Source organism: Aythya ferina, assembly GCF_964211825.1.
Source record: "Aythya ferina genome assembly, chromosome: 8".
Classification (NCBI taxonomy): domain Eukaryota; kingdom Metazoa; phylum Chordata; class Aves; order Anseriformes; family Anatidae; genus Aythya; species Aythya ferina.
The window spans coordinates 28,273,198-28,289,634 of record NC_140304.1 but is presented as its reverse complement, the minus strand read 5'-3'; the positions used below and the strand labels follow the sequence as shown (position 1 = coordinate 28,289,634).

Here is a 16,437-nt window from a genome sequence, read left to right as displayed (position 1 = left end):
AACATTTAAGGTAAGTTAGCCTTTGTTAGTGTTCAGGGAAGAAAAAAGTATTTAGCAGATCCACTTACTGACCCCCAGTCCTGTTTAGGATGATGTGAACAGACTGATGGGCAGTTCTCCCACTGCATTATCTGTCCTTAAGTGACTCTCTTGAGATCAGAGTGCTGACCATGACAGATCAAAGCACACTCCCTTATGCTATACTAGACTTCTCGCCCCTGTTAACTCGGAAAATGGTTTGTGGCCAGTCCCTTGTACCAGCACAGAGAACAGAGAGCGCTTTATTGCCTACCAGCAGAGAAAGACTGTGCCTGTCACAGCCTTAATAATAGCACACAGAGAACAAGATGACTTGTGGCACTAAAGAAACCAGAGTAAGTACGAAAGGCAAGATTTTCAGTTTTTAATAACCAGAAGCAATTCATACAATAGTTTGCTGCTTAAATTTGTTTACACAATCATTCTGAAACACGATCTTTTTGGAGGAAAAAAGCCTTCACATGGAATATTTTCCTTACAACCTAATTACAATTTAGAAAATTAATTTCATTTTATTTTCTTGTTACACTAAAAACAAGCACCAGATTTTAATCATGGGGGAGGTATGGAAGTCTGAGTGAGTTGCTCATTAAGCAGAGGTATTAGATAGCACCTATACCCCAGGGCATTTTGGTTTCCACCCCAGGGTTTCAGAAAATGCCCACCATCGCAGGCTGACTGAGCCTATGGAAGGATGGATAGAGAACTACTGAAACCCATTTTGTATCCCACTGTGGAATGCACGGGAGGTCACTTGGCTTGGGTAAACAGGTAGCTCTTGCCACATTCAGGGTCCAGGTACAGCAGGCTTGGCTGATTTATGGTTAACCAGGATTTGCGGTTATCCTCTAGGAATCCCCTCCCATGGAACAATTGCCCTGAATTCCCACTATTTCCTATCAGCCTAGCACAAAGCTGTTAAATGTTATTCAAATAATTACACCTGAAGACCCATCTCAGGGATGGAGCCAAACTGAGGCATGACAAACTGACAGACATAACAAACAGGTGAGTCTGCACGGATGGCTTTTTAGCAGGAAAATATACAGCGGAGTAGAAGAAAATCTTTGAGCAACAACCCTACGCAGACTTCCACCAACTCGGATTTACAGCACCACTTTCATCATTAGTAGTTCTTGCCTTCAGCAGCCCTGCTAATAGAGCGGTGCCAAGTGAGTCACACTGTCAGCACTTCTGCACGCCCCTTACGACAGAAAGGGTTCCCGGTTCCACGGAGATGCAGGCACATGAAGTTCTCGTTCAGCAGCAGGCACGACACCTCACTTTTTATGGCTCTGTACAAACGCGGGGACAGTGAGCGTGCCAGTCTTGACTTCTGCTCGGATTTCAGGTTTGTGCTTTAATGAGAAGACAAGAGCTCGCACCGTTCTGCGATACGGCGTGCTAATGAGACGGGAAGAGAGATGAAAAGCTTCTCGCTCAATATTTTCAGCCAGTGGGTGATCAATCTGAAAACAGCAAAGTATAAAATTAGATCTCTCCATTTAATAAGGAGACCGACTGATTGAAATTGGAGTTTGGTGTTTTTCAGTGCTTCTTCGTTAATCAGCATAGATTCGAGGAAATCTACTTCTCATCACAAGTGCAACAGGAAGAACAATTTAATTCCACCCTAGCAATTAAGGAACACAGCAACACGGTCAGTAGCAGGGAACATATTCACATCTCCAGCTGGGTGGCAGCGCTTTGCCATCACGACAGGAAACTAATCTGCAGCTAGCTTTGGGTATCCAGTTGAACTACAGCTGTAAGCTCCGCTGTACTGTCTCCACTACGATCACTTTTTGATCTCACTGATATAAGGCACCTTGGATACTATTTTAAACCCGATTCCAACAGCAACTCTAAGACACGCCAAACACTTGGCAACTCTGCCTGGCGCTATAAAGGGAAATGTGGGCTCTGTGTGTGTGGAAGGAGGTATAATTAAGAACGCAGAAAGGGATTTACTAAATGTTAATTACGTAGTTATTGCTTCAACATGTGCCAAAACCTGTAATTTAGCACAGCTTAGAAAAAAATCCCCTGCCCATCAAGAAATTGTTTTAATTTCACTTCTGCCTTTTGTTACAGGGAATCTCCCATGCTTCACATACAGGAGATTCCCACATGCCAGCCAGTATTCCTCCAAGTCCTTTCCCAACACTTTTACTCTCTTTTTGCTACCCATCATTAAATTGTCCCTCTGCCAGTCTGCGCTAGAAGTTCAGCTGAATCCATTCAGCCCCCACTCTCCCTCTTCATCAATCTCTCAGGTGTCCCTGCTTTCCATTTGCTGGACCTCTGTGGCTCCCTGTCCTATCTGTGCTGTTCATCATGCTGATATAAGCTCCCTCTGCAGACACAGTGGTAGCTGCAAGCCAGAAGGGCAGCTTTCCTCATCATAATTTCAGGTGAGTCCTGTTCTGAGGTGATTCTGCCTTGTCCTGCCTTACACAACAGTACTTGTTTGAGGGTGATATCACAGCCTTCATGTCCCACAGGCTCAAACTTTACCAGCAGCCTTATTGCTGTGCACAGAGCTGCCTTCCACAAATTAAGCTTGACCCATCAGCCCAGCAAAAGGGAACTAACTCCCCATAAAATCATTCTGAGGCATTCCCACAAAAAGTCATTCTTTTGTCCTGCCTCAGTCCAGGTGAATGGGAAGTTGGAGAGGTTCTCATAGAAGCAAACACACAGCTTTGCAACTCGAGTGCTTATCACTTTTCTTGCCATTTAAAGGATAACTAATGAATAAATTAAAAGGATAATTATTATAGAGTTTCATAGACTAGTCATTAAGCCTTACAGTAAAATCCTGTTCGTTTACTTAAAGATACCAGAGGGATCTGGTATTTATCGCCACTTTATATATTGTCAACCTTGCCTCTGTGTTTTCGCAACAGATGTCAATTTACAAATGCTTAATTACTTAAATATGAAACACCCAGAAGGTCCCAGTGTTGTTTTAACTGCTGATAAGTAACAGTGAAAACTTTGTTCTGCTAACTTCTTGTACAGCCCGGCTGCAGGCGATATGCAGCTATTCTGTTGGCTGGTTACGTAAATGTGCAATATACACCTCGCTTACAATTAGCACGTTTACTTGGTTAATAATAATAATTAAAATAAAATCTACCTTTAAAACAAAGACACTGATAAATGGGGACATGGGGAGAATCACTAAATACAAGAACTCTTGTCCCCACTCTGCCAGCAGGACCAGCTTTATAGAAACTATGACTGAAAAAGGCTTGTCCAGCTTGTTCCTACAAGGAATTATCCTCTGAGCCAAAGATTAATGCTACCTCAAGATCCAGGGCTTCACAAAGCAGCTTCCGTGCGTTCTTTCTGAAAGCCTCAGTCTTGGGATCACTCCTGACTTCTATGGAGGGCCTGTTTGAATGGTTTTTGATGAAAGTTCGCCACTGCGTGTAAACATCTTTGGCAAGGCTGGCCACGTCGTGATCTGAATGTTTGCGCATCTTATTCACGGTGTGACCTGGAAAACAGCAACAGCTCCTTCAGCTTCGGTAGGGGGACCAAATACACCAGACACCAGCCAAGCTGGTGCTCAAACAGCCAAACATTTTTAATTCAGGCAGCGTCAGTGAAACAAGCAAATCATTGACGCAAAGTTAAATATAAAATTACTAGGAATGAAGACTGAAGTTCTCACTCATTGACTCCTGCAAGTGATTTTGCCTGAGCAATTAGCAAGGAACTGAGTTATACAGCTGAAAATTACTTCCTCACATCACCAAGGTGTGAAGAGACACTTACATATTACTGAAATTTTCTACACAGATAGTGGATCTGGTGAAAGTGTTTAAAATTGGCCAACAAAGAGTACTTTTTTTTCTTTTAACTGAAGTTGCCTTTAAGGAAGATGTTGCTGGTGATGGCTATAGTGTTTTAGCATACAAACATCACGGTGACACAAACAGAATCTTTCCAATCGACACAAGCTTGGCAGTGCAAAGACACTTTCCTTTGAGAGACAAAAGGGATCTTTTTCCAGCGTGGTATCTCTCTGACCAGTAGCGCCGTTGGCCAGAAGATGTCACTGTTAGGCTTCTGTGGATCTTGCAGCAGCTCCTCTATTCCCCCCTTGCCTTAGAAAAGGAGATGCTATCTGTGCCTTTCCCCTTGTTTCTGAGTTGTCGCTTGCCACGTTTGGTTCATTCAGGCTCTTCCTGAGACTTTTTCAGTGCCTGCCTGAACGTGCTGGGCTGCAAGATCCACAGAAGCCTAACAGTGGCATCTTCTCACTGGCAAAAAGAAAAAGGCCAGCATGACCGTCCGTCACTCCTGGACATTCTGTGCCATGTATGATCTGCACAGGCAGGAAAGGCAGGGACCATGCAGTGTCACATCATCCCTCCCCCAAGTCCCACAGAAAGCAGCCAGGCACAGACCTGTGCTATCTACATGGTGCTGCCCTTCTGCTGGGGATTTCTCAGAGCAAGGGTGCAGTAAAGCATCCTCTTATCTTTAAAAAGCTTGGGGGAATGGTCTTTTTTGCACCGACAAGCCGAGCAGACACAACAAGCAGGTGAGATCAGAGATGTACCTATTTTTGTTGAAAGCAACACTTCCTTGGAAGGTATTTTCTTCTTCAGCTCCTCCAAAGCCTCGATCAGGTTCTCCTTCGGCTGCCCAGGAAGCTCCAGCATAGACTTCCACCGCTTTATGTCCTCCACGACCACAACTCTCTGAAAACGAGAAAAGCATTTAGGAAGGCGGAATGGTCTTGTGATAATTAGGGACCCCAACTAACGGGGTTGCAATACGTGAATTACTGATTACGGCACGCAGCGGGGCAGGGGACACACCACAGAGCTGCTCAGGGCAGACAGAAGGGGCAAGGTATTTGATCTTGTTACGTCAAATTTAAGGGAAACGGTGCAAAACAGCCGCTAGAAAGGAAAATTTTGGAATTTAGGGACACTTCACTACGAGTATCTCAACAGCACAAGGGTTTGGAGGCGTGTTTGCCGCCGTGGGGGCCGCAGGACCCCCCCCACCCCTCCCAAACCCCCTGAGGGGCCGCGACCCGCCGGGACCTGCCCTGAGGGCCTCGATCGGGGCCTGCCGCAGGGCCGGGGGCTGGGGCCGGGCGCTGCGGGGGCGCTGCGGGGAGCGGGCCCGCCGCACCACGAAGCGCTCCATGCCGCCGCCGAGTTGCCCTCCCGGAAGCGGCCGTGTAGTTCCGCCGGGCGCCAAGCCCCCTTAAGGCATATGGGGCCGAGCCGCGGAGAGGACTACATCTCCCAGCAGGCTGCGCGAGGAGGAGAGGGCGAGAGGAGGGGGTAATCTCGCGAGAGGGCCGCGGGGCGGTCCCGTCAGCGGGGCGGTGAGGGAGGAGGAGGAGGAGGAAGATGGCGGCGCTGCCCCTCGGGCTGCTGCTGCTGCTGCTGGCCGCCGCCCGCCAGGCCCGGGCCGTGCCCGCCGCCTCCTCCGAGGCTTTCGACTCCGTGCTGGGCAACACGGCGTCCTGCCACCGCGCCTGCCAGCTCACCTACTCCCTGCACACCTACCCCAAGGTACGGGCGGGCCCCGCCGTGCGGTGGCTGCGAGGTGTGGGGAGGCCGCGGGGCGCCGCCTCAGGGGGCGGCGGGGCCGTGGTGCCGGTGGAGGGGGTGTGTAGGGGCGGGCAGGGGGCTCGGCCTCGTCGCGGTGTGTTCCCGCTGTAGGTGCGTCAGGTAGGGCCTTGTGAAATCAGAACTATGTGGCAAAGTAAGTGCAGAAGGAAATGAGGTGATGAAAATCATTATATTCGGTTGTTTTGCATCTAGCATGAACAGAATTTGTATGTAGGCAGCACATGTATGCAGTGTGACTTTTTTTCTCACAAGCCAGGACACGAAAAAATACTTCTTTCAGATTCTGCATTCCCCAGTTGTGGGGAGAGGTCCCTCTCTCCTCCTGTTCCCAAAGAGGCAGCTGTCATTTGGCGTAGGGTGCTGCATCGTTTGGCTACAGCAGTGCCCGGGACACCAACCGGGATGCCAGGGTGACTCTCACATTTTGAAGGATGAAGCATAAAAAGTGGCCAGGGAGTAGCCTGGCAGGACCTTCATTCTGTTGTGATTCGTTTGCACAGGGTTTCTCCCGCCTCATGATGAGACAGTGGAACAATATTTAGAGAATACAGCTGCCTGCTGCAGAGTTCACTGTTGGTTCAAAGGTTTGTGCAGCTCAGAACCGCTGCTGTGAAGGTGGAAGAGCTGTCACCGTGACCTCATCTCCCCTGTTTTGTTTTTTCACTGGCAATGTATCGCCTTATCAGCTGCAGCTCTGTAGCAGTCTGAGCCCTGGATGAGGGGCGTTCTTACGTTGGCTTTGAGATTTCACTTGAGGGCAGCAGACAAGCGAAAGTAGTGACAATGTTAGGTAACGGGGCTCTGTTCACTTTCACATGAAACTAAAATCAGCTTTTTTCACACAGCAGCTGGTGCTGGTATCTCCACAGAGGGAAGTAGCAGGGCGTTGTGTGCCGTACAGGTAGCATTAGATCTGTACGTGACATATGCTTTGGTGCCTCCATGCAATGATAGGGAGGAGAAGGAACTAATCTGGGAAATTAGGCCTAAGCATTATCCTAAAATATTTCCAATTAGTTTTTGTTCTATTTGTCACAAAGCTATCAGTAGAGTAGAAGAAAATTGGTTGCGTTAACATTGGAGAATAATAGTCAATTTTCACTAAGACTTTTTGTGGAGGACTGCCACAGAAGTGTTTTTAAAGTTAAGTTTGGTTGGGTATCAAATTATAGAGTGTGGTTTTGGCACCAGTGTGACTGTTTGAGCCACCCTGCCTGTGCTGTCAGAATTGAGTTTTGTTCTGTGGTCCGTTTTCGACTTTTCTGCCTCTAAAGCACCTGAACTTGTGCTCTCAAACAATGGCCAGTTTGTTTACAGTGGGTTATGCAGCAAGGTGTGGTCTGTTTGTTTTCGTTAGGTTAATTCAGAGTCTGTTCACCACCTGCAAAGCAGTTGGGAGCAATCATGTGAGTGGCTGCGTAGTTAAGAGTTGAGATGGGTCCAATTCCTGATCAGAAGTCAGAGCACTCAGGCAGAGGAGGCTGGCTGTGACCCTGCAACGGGGAGAGCATCGTCTGTGGGAAGTGCACGTAGGTAGCTAGCCATGGCATTGCTACCGAAGGCAGCCAGAAGTTCATGTTTTATTTCAACAAATCAAAACAAAGTTGTACTTCTAACTAGTCTGGTGGATATATTGTAACACACTGACAAAAAGTCGTTTTTTTGTCCTCACCTGTTGGGTTCTGTGCTGAAGTTGCACGATGGAGGACTGTGCTCGTTCCGTGGTTGAATGTCAGTAAATCTTTTACAGCGCTGTCTTTATTTTTAAAGCCAACACTTTTTCGAAAATACAGCGTAACTTTGCTGTGAGTTGTAGTACTGGCATTGCAAAATGGGATTTGCTGTTCCAGGTCTGGCTTACCACAGAGCAGAGAGCTCTGTCTGAAGTAAATCAATGGCTGTGTTACAGCCTTAAAGAGCTGTAGCTTGGTTTTATTTCAGGTCATCCAGACTGTCAGCTTAGCTGACTTCTAGGTCCAGTGAAGGGAGGAAGGATGGTGTTCTGGTGTGGGGCTTTTTATAGCACCTCTAAAAAACATATTTTTTTCACGTTTTTTACTTGAATGGAGGCATGCAATCTTCTCTTGTGCCTTCCTTCCCAGGAAGAGGAGCTGTATGCGTGCCAGCGAGGCTGCAGACTCTTCTCCATTTGCCAGTTTGTGGATGATGGCATCGATCTGAATCGAACCAAATTGGAATGCGATTCAGGTAGGAATTTGGTGCTCCTTTAACATCCCATAGCATGGAGGTGCATGGAGGGAAGAGCAGAATCAGCATTAAATTGGTGGGATTATTTCAGTTGCTTCTTGTTTTGTTTAACAACTTCTTGAAGGTTATGTATAGGATATGAGAAGATCTTCTTGGAGGGTTGTATGTTCTCATCAGCTTTCCTTCTTCTGTGATCCGTAATGTTACCATTTTCCTGAATTTCTTAAATTTAATCAGTTGTAAATAAGTTACAAATACTTAAATTCACTTTAATTTTTTTTGTCACGGAAAGCAAAAAATGGCTGGAAAAAGAATCCAGTCAATACTTTTCCTTTTCTAATTCCGTGCAACATCAGGCCTGTGTACAATTCCTAACAAATTTGTTTGTGAAAGTGAATTGTTCAGTCAGAGTAAGAACACAGATTGTAACGTACTGTCTGCTTTGTAAAGGGTGGTCTGGGCTAACCCCTCAGGAACAGGTATGTTTTGTTTGAAATAGACCATTAAATGCCTCTGACTAATTGTCTCAGATCCATGTCAGAGCAAAAATCTCATAGTGAAGATAAAATATGTGTTCTACAGGCCAAAAAGTATTATTTTGGTGTAGAACTTATCCAGTAAGGCAGCTGATGAACAGTTTTACTCAGAGATTAGGTGGGACATAACCACCCAGAGCAGGAATGCCAGTAAGTAGGTCCCCTTTATATTCCAAATATAATTAAGCACCGAGTCAGTGCTCAAAGGAGGCTTTTGTCTTCTCGGGAGCTCATAAAAATCAGAGGGCTAGTGGCTGTCTCAGGGAGCTGATAGAAGGTCTGCAAGTAGAAAGCTTGACATGCAAAGATGTTAATGTGATACAAAACTGTATTAAATACTCCAGAAATGGGCTAATGCTCGAGTCTGTCTTAGACTGTGCATAGCTGTGATACAGCACGTCAATCTAGTTGTCAAACCATACAAGAAAGAGTGCCATAAAAAGGGTGATGTAGCAATAAAGCACATGTAGAGGTAATTGAACAGTTGCTTACTTTGAATTAACTCTCCTTCCTGAGGCTGTTGTCTTTTGCTGGCTTATGTTCTGTAATCTGTTACTCTGGTTGGTACCCTGACTAATTATTCTGTGCTTGGCAAGATGCATCTTGGCTGAGCTGCTCAATTCTGTCTTCTGATGTCTCTACGTCTACTAGTTTGGTGGCACTTTTGCCATGGAATTGCTGTTCAGGTGCTGTGAGCTGTGCTCCAACATATCACTGCTGAGGCTGTGCTTATTGCTGGCGTTCTGGCCTTTGGTGGTGCGTTTGTCACTGTGGGGAAATTTGGAAAGCTACTGTCCGTGTTGTGTTTGAGGCTTTAGTTCAAGCAGTGCTGCGATTAGTCCATCTCAGCGCTAGTATTCTGGGAAAGAGCTAAGCTCATAGGTTGTCTGACTGGCTTCTCTGTGTGTAAATGGGAATAATTTCAGGGTTTTTTGGTCTTCATGATCTCTAGTGAACAACTGCTAGAAGATACCTGTAAAATGAAGAACTGGCTTCATTTTTTGTTTTTTAAAAAAAGTAATATTTTCAACGCAGTTTTCAAAGGAGAATGCTCCTTCAGTTTTCTTGTGATACCTGGACTTCTGCTGTTACCTCTAAGGGATTTAGTCAGCCTAAGCTTCCTCTGTCCTTCTAGGATTCCACCTCTGTTCACTGAGGTTAAAATCCATATATTTATTTGACATGACCTGTACATGAAAAAATGCAGTGTCAGGAGGAGGATCAATGAAAAGTTGCAACCCTGTGTTTATCTTTAACGTTTCTGATCAGTTGCTCTGACTGCATTCAGTTTCCAAAACGTGATCTGTAAGCTCTGATTCCACAACCTTCGTTAGACCTCACAGCAAATGCTAACCATGGAATGATTGCCACATCTTTCCCTACAGATAGGATTGTCAGTCTTTTAACTGCTGCTTTGTTTCTGATCCAACTTATGCTGAAAATGTTTTCTTAACTAAAATGCAGAATTTATCTTCTCATTTGGGGAACTTCTTCCTTGCAGCTTGTACTGAGGCATACTCCCAATCTGATGAACAATATGCTTGCCATCTTGGATGCCAGAACCAATTGCCATTTGCTGAGTTAAGGCAAGAGCAAGTAAGTAGATGACATGTTTTTCAAATACCACCTACTTGTTTTCTGTTCAGCATGTCTTCTGTGCTTTAAACTTCTTCAAACGGAAGACAAATCTTCCTAAGGACTGAAATAAAGACAAGGGGTGTGGGGTGAGCGTGAATATGACTTCTGTCCTTTTCATATAAAAACAAATGGAAAACCGGCTAATATATTTGCAGTTAATGTCCCTGATGCCAAGAATTCATCTCCTCTTTCCTCTGACACTGGTGAGATCGTTCTGGAGTGACATGATGGATTCAGCTCAGAGCTTCATAACATCCTCATGGACTTTCTACCTTCAAGCAGATGATGGCAAAATTGTCATATTCCAGGTGCTTGTCTTTTTTTCATTAGGATTAAGGTGTCCTAGCCACTAAAAATATAATTCTGCTCCTTCCAGTCTCAGGAAAAAAAAATGGAGCACTGTCAGAAGTGTTTAGTTTTCAATAGTATTTTGCTGCCTTTAGCACTGGTACAAGGAAAAAAAAATCCATGTATGGTGTATGTCTTAAGGTTAACTTCCCTGATAATTTTGAAAATGTGTATGATCAAGATCAATGGGAGCTTGCTAGCAGGATCTTCTAACCCCTTATTTTGTTTTAGTCAAAGCCAGAAGTACAGTATGTTCCACAGCTCGAACAGGAAACTGGAGACACGAGAGGATCCTTATCACTGAGTAAAACAGCCGGTAAGTTGTTCTTTGTGATTTGGAAGAGCAAATGCAAATGTTCCGTGTCATGGAAGGGAGAGAGAGGGGGGGAGAGAGAGAGAGAGAGAGAGAAACAGGAAGAAATTGCAGGTGGCACATGAAAGCGAATTTTTAGAAAGCTAAAATATAATTGGGACGTATACTTCTGTATGCACACTTAGCAAAGCCTGTGGTAGAAACCAGCCTCTGCTGGAAATAGAAACATGCAAGCCAGGGCCATTTTAAAAGCTTCCTTTTATGTTCTCTGCACCGACAAACTGTATGAAGTTTGGGGCTTCTACTTCTGTTGCTTTTCTGACAGCTGTTTCTGCTGATCTGTTTCAGCAGACCTACGCCCAGGAAGTTCGCAGATGTACCGAGGGCTTTTTGAAGAGCACGGAAGCGACAGCCTGTTCAAGTGTCTTTCCATGTACGTCTGTCATGTACTGTACCCCGTACGGAGCGTAGCGGTGGCTCCTACCTGTGCGTGGTGGCACTGCTGCAGTGTGTCAGTGCTGCAAGTTTTAGCTTCAGGATGCACAGCAGTTAAATCTGTGTATCTGTCGTGGTTTAACCCGACCGGCAGCTAAACACCACGCAGCCGTTCGCTCACCCTCCCCCCTCCCTCTCTGGGACGGGGGAGAGAAATGGAAAGTGAAGCCCGTGAGTTGAGATAAAGACAGTTTAATAAGACAGGAAAAAAAAATAACAAAAATAATAATAACAATAATAATAATGATGATACAATGGTGATAATACGAAAGTAATAATAGTATGTACAAACAAGTGATGCACAATGCAATTGCTCACCACCCGCTGACCGATGCCCAGCCTAACCCCGAGCAGTCCGGCCCCCTCCCCCCGGCTAGCCACCCCTATATATTGTTTAGCATGACGTCAGATGGTATGGAATACCCCTTTGGCTAGTTTGGGTCACCTGTCCTGGGTCTGTCCCCTCCCAGCTCTTACTGCACCCCCCAGCCTGCCCGTTGGCAGGACAGAGCAAAGGCTGAGATGTCCTTGGCTTAGTATAAGCACTGCTCTGCAACAATTAAAGCATCGGGGTGTTATCAGCACTCTTCTCATTCTAAGCCAAAACACAGCATTCCACCCGCTACTAGGAAGAAAATTAATTCTGTGCTAACTGAAACCAGGACAGTATCTGACCTTCTGTTATCGCTGCTTTCTGTGCTAGCCCAGTGTTGTTTGTGAGCTAGTCTGCCAACTTTGATCCTCTTTCACATTTCAGTTGGCAGAATGTTGATAATTCCTACGCTTTGAGTGTGGAACATAATGCTGACTGTTTCCTAAACTTATTTTTTATGAGTTCTTCTGCAAACTGTTTAATCGATTCTGTGTTCTGCCTGTTCTTGACTTCTGATAATGTTTTAGGGCAAAGCACTTTTATCTTGTTTTGGGATTTTCTGATATGAAAGACACTGTTGTGTCTCGTGTCTAGGCTGAAAATGCCCACTGTATCTTTAAGCTTTGCTGAAGATCAGTGCGTTGGTTCTTTCTTCCCTTACTGATATCTAAATTTTAAAAGGAAAAAGTTATGAAGGATCAGTGAACTGTGCCTCTTTTCTTGAAATTGTGAGTGGGAGGATGCTTAGGGCCCAATAAACAGAATCCTACAAGTCCTAGTATCTTTCAAGTCTAAAATAAGAAAAAAAAGTCTAAATTGTATACTAAGAACTCTAAAGTAGACTAGAAACTAGTGAATCCACATGACATACAGTCAAAATTGAACAGAACTTTTTAGGTCCATACTTTTGTATTCAATATATCAAGTCTAGTAATGTTCTTTTCATTACAGAAATTCCAGTTGGATTTTAACCACTACACTTGTCCTGTCAGTGTTGGTGCTGCTCTGGATTTGTTGTGCAACAGTAGCTACAGCTGTGGAGCAGTACGTTCCGTCTGAGGTAACCCTACCTTATAATTTAAAATACTTTTGAATTTATTTGTGATATTGCTTTTATGTTACAGCTTTTTACAGGCCAATAAACATTTGTGGGAGAGGGATCAATTTGAAAGTTCATTTCGCAGATGCGGTTAGCAAACAGATTTTGTTGTTTATATGATGATTTTATATCTGAACAATTCTTGCTCACTCCTGTGGCCGATAGGTGCTCTGAGCCTTACTCAGGAGGACCAGGTGCTACGTCTTTGGCTTGTAGCACTGCCCTCTGAACTTCTAGGTTGCTTTTCACTGGAAAGCAGCCTCTGTTTGTTTCTCTGCTGAGGGTGGGATGGTGTGGGTGGAACCCGGTATGTCTGTCGTTCAGGAGAATCACCAATGAACACAGAAGTCACCGCAGAGTCTGATCAGAGGGAAACCAACTGAGCTAGTGTGCCTAGTGCCCAGAGAGATTACTGTGCTTCTGAAATAAGCAAGACTCACAGTATTTACAAACTAAAGAGTCTGGTACACAAGCACTACATCTGCTATTGTTCTGGCAGACTTCGTATTTTTATTTGCACTCAAATATAGTTTGTCATGAATTTCAGCTGATGTAGAAAGCCTGGGCTAACTTGTGTTGAAGGGTTACAGCCATCAAAACCAAGAATGTAGTTGTGTAACAAAATGTGTTTTATTCTCAGTATCAAGAGCCTTTGTCTTAAAGTAATCTGTTTAAATATTCCAGAAGCTGAGCATCTACGGAGATCTGGAATACATGAATGAACAAAAACTGAGCAGATATCCATCCTCTGCACTTGTTGTGGTTAGATGCAAGACCGAGGAACACGAAGAAGCAGGACCTCTTCCTACAAAAGTTAATCTGGCTCAATCAGCAATTTAAATAAGCCTCCATTGGAATGAACAGACTAATTCTAACAGTGCTAGAAACTCCTGATTGTTTGTGGTGGTTCTTCAGATAAGAAGCTTAGCAGCCAGTCTTTAAATGCAAATAAAGTTACAGAATCAACAAATGTCATGGGATTTTGTTTTCAGGTAGTAGTGAAGATTTCAGACACCTTGACTTTGTTTCCAGACATGATCACTTTCCACTGGTGTTTGCTATGTGTCTTGCTTACCAAAGCTGTAAGCATGCTTTCCATACTTCTGCCACGACACTTTCAAACTTATTTGTGTGTTCTAGGATGTAATGTGTACATTCCGAGTTAGCTTTGTAAAGGTATAAGAAATTTTAAGTGGGCAGGAGATGCCTTTTTAGTGTTGCACTTTCTGTTGTAGTTAAGAGAAAATATTATAAAATTATCTGCTGAATTTTTTTTTGTACTTGTTAATGTCCATGCACAAACAACCCTTTCTGCAGAAATAAATATATTTTTTTCTACAGTGTGGCAATATCCACGATGGAAAGCATTTGTGAGGTACTGTAGGCCAGGACTCCGTTTGTGAAAGATGGAAACTGCTAAAACGTGTGGACATACCCTTCCCCACACACACCACATGGTCAATTATTTTGTCAAACTTTATCCTTTATGTCTTAAATTGCTTGTAAAGTTAGAGCCTGTGTTTTCTGAAGAAAATCTGCTTTCCACTCTTGATTAACTACTCTAGCCTTGTAACTTCATTTACAGAAACAAGTTGATTCCTGAGAAATGAGGACAAATAAAAATGACTGTATAGAAAACGTTGACTACATAGCTTTTTGCTACGGTTGATTATTGACTACGGTATGCTCAGCACTGTCTGTAGCATTCCTCTCATGGGCAGTGTGACCTGATTTTGCTCTGTGATTCACTAACACAACAACTAACAGTGTCCCTCACGTTTCTAATACATTTTTGCTGTTCTTTTCTTTGAGATTGCTATCGCTAGCTCCCTTAGTATTCACAGTCTGTGGATGTGAGATTTGTTTAAAGGGCTGTTTGTAAGTATTTGGGAACTGGCTAGAAGGCATGGTCTCCAACTCATATTTTGTTGATTATGCAGAAATCCTGTGCAGGTTTAAAAGCAGAAACAAAATTTCTCCAGGTTCTGAATTTGGTGGAAATGGTTGATATTCTGGAGAATACAATATATTGTCCCCTTTCTGTTACAAATGGCTCCGTAGCAGTGCCTGATCGGGCTGTGATGCTGGTGGTTGTGTAACTGCAGATGATGCAGCCTTGCAGGAGCCATTAAGCAGGAATGTGCATTGTTGCCTCCACAGTGCTGCTAGAAACCGCAGCCTAGATGCATTTAAGCAGATTTTCTCTCAGTGAGGCTTAAGAGCACCGAGAGGTTTGTTTTAATCAGGCTCGTATCAATGTACAGAAACTGTAAGTTGAAGTCTTAAATTACTGGTACCTCTTGGTGTTAAATTTGTTGTCAGTGAGCAGTGTTGTGGCCCAGAAATTTGGGTGTCACCAGACATCAGCGTGTACCTGTGTGTGGGTGGCGTTATTGCAAAGGCCTCAGACTTGACTGTCGTGAAAATCAGTTGTGTGATGTTTTCAGAACACCGTTAGCTGCGTGACAGCCATGGGAAATCCCTGTCTGCTGTAGTACTTCAGCTGAGCCATGTGTTTCTGCTCATGCAGTGCAAACCTCAGTGCACAGCCCTGCTCCAGCACAGAATGGCATTGTTCTGCGTTATCAGATGAGATGTATGTGAACGGGTGTTTGGAAATCTGTTAATACGGGCTCAGTGGTTGCCCATATTCTTAGCACTACATTGTTCTGGATCGCCTTTCCAGAAGAGACTTTAGCAATCCCATTTTTTTGTAACTGAATAAGTAACATGTAGATGGTTGAGTCTGTTACAGTATTTTACTTTTCTGTTACTTGTAGTTGCAGAGCGAGTGTTACAGCTTCAGGAAAACACGGCTATTGGCCTGTTTTAAATGTGTACAGTACGGCCTCTGTTATGTTGACTTGATTTCATGAATGTGAAACTCCTTTCTGTTCCAAAATGTCTGACTTTATTGCTTACATTCCTAGGTTTGAGTTAAACAACTTCTGCTTTTATTTGGCATTGTATCTGCCTATGCATCTACAACAAAGGAAGAAAACTCTACAAATGGATCAAATAAAGTTTTACGTGTTTTGTCTCTTGTTCGCTGTTTAATAACGACACCTCAGCTAAGTAACGTGTGCAGTGAAGCCAATGATTCAGTTAGGTCACAGGAAACTGTGCCTGTAGCAATCTGTCACTTGGCACTGCTGTTTCCAAGGTAAGCCAGAGCCTAAGGAACTTGTTAAATGCTGTGCTTATAAGCTCATGTCAAAGCAGCTTTCTTTAGTAAAATTGGATACTGCCTAGGCTGCGATAATTGAACTGTTTCTCAAGATTTCTAGTCTAAGTGGAGTATTTAAGCTATCTTGGCATTTGACTTTGCAAAATGGCTTCTCCTACTTATTTTTTTAAAAAACGTTTAACTTCCTGACATCTTCATTTTCAGAGGCTGCAATTTGGGTTTGATCTCTGCCCAAGACCACTATTTAAGTGAAGGGCCTTAAATTATTGAAATCACAGAAAGAAAGCATTTTATATTCTCTTTAGGCTTGTGTTCCATTGAACTTCCACCAGCTTTTAAATAGAGTCATCCTGACATCAGGGAGGCATCTCTCAAGTGTGTGTGATTCACCACTGGCAGAAGCAGCCATGGCACTTCTGTGTGGGTGTTAGGGTTTTTGTTTTGGGTGATAGAATTAGCGGTCTCCAATCATTCTCAATATATTCATCTTTATTTCCTTTTCAATACTCTGATCTTGGGCTTCAGAAGCTTTTGCGCTTCAGAAGGGTTGCTTGTGTGTGTTACCTCATTCTCAAGTCTTTTTTTTTTTTTT

At 43.9% G+C, this 16,437-nt stretch overlaps 2 protein-coding genes and 1 long non-coding RNA gene across 4 annotated transcripts; 2 read left to right on the top strand and 1 right to left on the bottom strand.

Annotated features, from left to right (window-relative positions):
• Window positions 1–382: 382 nt before the first annotated feature.
• TCEANC2 (transcription elongation factor A N-terminal and central domain containing 2) lies at window positions 383–5,241 on the bottom strand. Its single transcript, XM_084528463.1, has 4 exons — window positions 5,109–5,241; window positions 4,616–4,753; window positions 3,351–3,544; window positions 383–1,508 (listed from the first exon to the last, which is right to left on the bottom strand). Exons 1-4 carry the CDS (start codon window positions 5,212–5,214, stop codon window positions 1,320–1,322), a joined length of 627 nt encoding a protein of 208 aa, XP_084384589.1. The 5' UTR covers window positions 5,215–5,241; the 3' UTR covers window positions 383–1,319.
• On the top strand, window positions 2,346–4,855 carry LOC311440928. Its single transcript, XR_014695653.1, has 2 exons — window positions 2,346–2,453; window positions 3,263–4,855. It is a non-coding gene; the product is annotated as an uncharacterized lncRNA (long non-coding RNA).
• Window positions 5,242–5,380: 139 nt separating the features above from the next.
• TMEM59 (transmembrane protein 59) lies at window positions 5,381–15,698 on the top strand. 2 transcript variants are annotated; one of them, XM_084528462.1, is made up of 8 exons: window positions 5,381–5,588; window positions 7,751–7,856; window positions 9,894–9,988; window positions 10,186–10,338; window positions 10,610–10,694; window positions 11,043–11,124; window positions 12,511–12,619; window positions 13,343–15,698. In XM_084528462.1, the coding sequence occupies exons 1-8, from the start codon at window positions 5,424–5,426 to the stop codon at window positions 13,496–13,498; spliced, it is 951 nt and encodes a 316-aa protein (XP_084384588.1). In that variant the 5' UTR covers window positions 5,381–5,423; the 3' UTR covers window positions 13,499–15,698. The 2 variants fall into 2 exon arrangements, with proteins under 2 accessions (XP_084384588.1, XP_084384587.1); XM_084528461.1 differs by having other exon boundaries at window positions 11,040–11,124.
• Window positions 15,699–16,437: the final 739 nt, after the last annotated feature.

Bases quoted from the DNA above. Each gene is read 5' to 3' on its own strand.
- TMEM59 (XM_084528461.1), top strand. From the start codon at position 5,424: ATGGCGGCGCTGCCCCTCGGGCTGCTGCTGCTGCTGCTGGCCGCCGCC. The intron at 10,695-11,039 runs GTAAGTTGTTCT...GATCTGTTTCAG, and splicing joins ATCACTGAGTAAAACAGCCG to CAGACCTACGCCCAGGAAGT. The intron at 11,125-12,510 runs GTACGTCTGTCA...TTTTCATTACAG, and splicing joins CTGTTCAAGTGTCTTTCCAT to AAATTCCAGTTGGATTTTAA.
- TCEANC2 (XM_084528463.1), bottom strand. From the start codon at position 5,214: ATGGAGCGCTTCGTGGTGCGGCGGGCCCGCTCCCCGCAGCGCCCCCGC. The intron at 3,545-4,615 runs GTACATCTCTGA...GCTGTTTTCCAG, and splicing joins GTTGCTTTCAACAAAAATAG to GTCACACCGTGAATAAGATG. The intron at 1,509-3,350 runs GTAGCATTAATC...TGCTGTTTTCAG, and splicing joins GTGAAGCCCTGGATCTTGAG to ATTGATCACCCACTGGCTGA.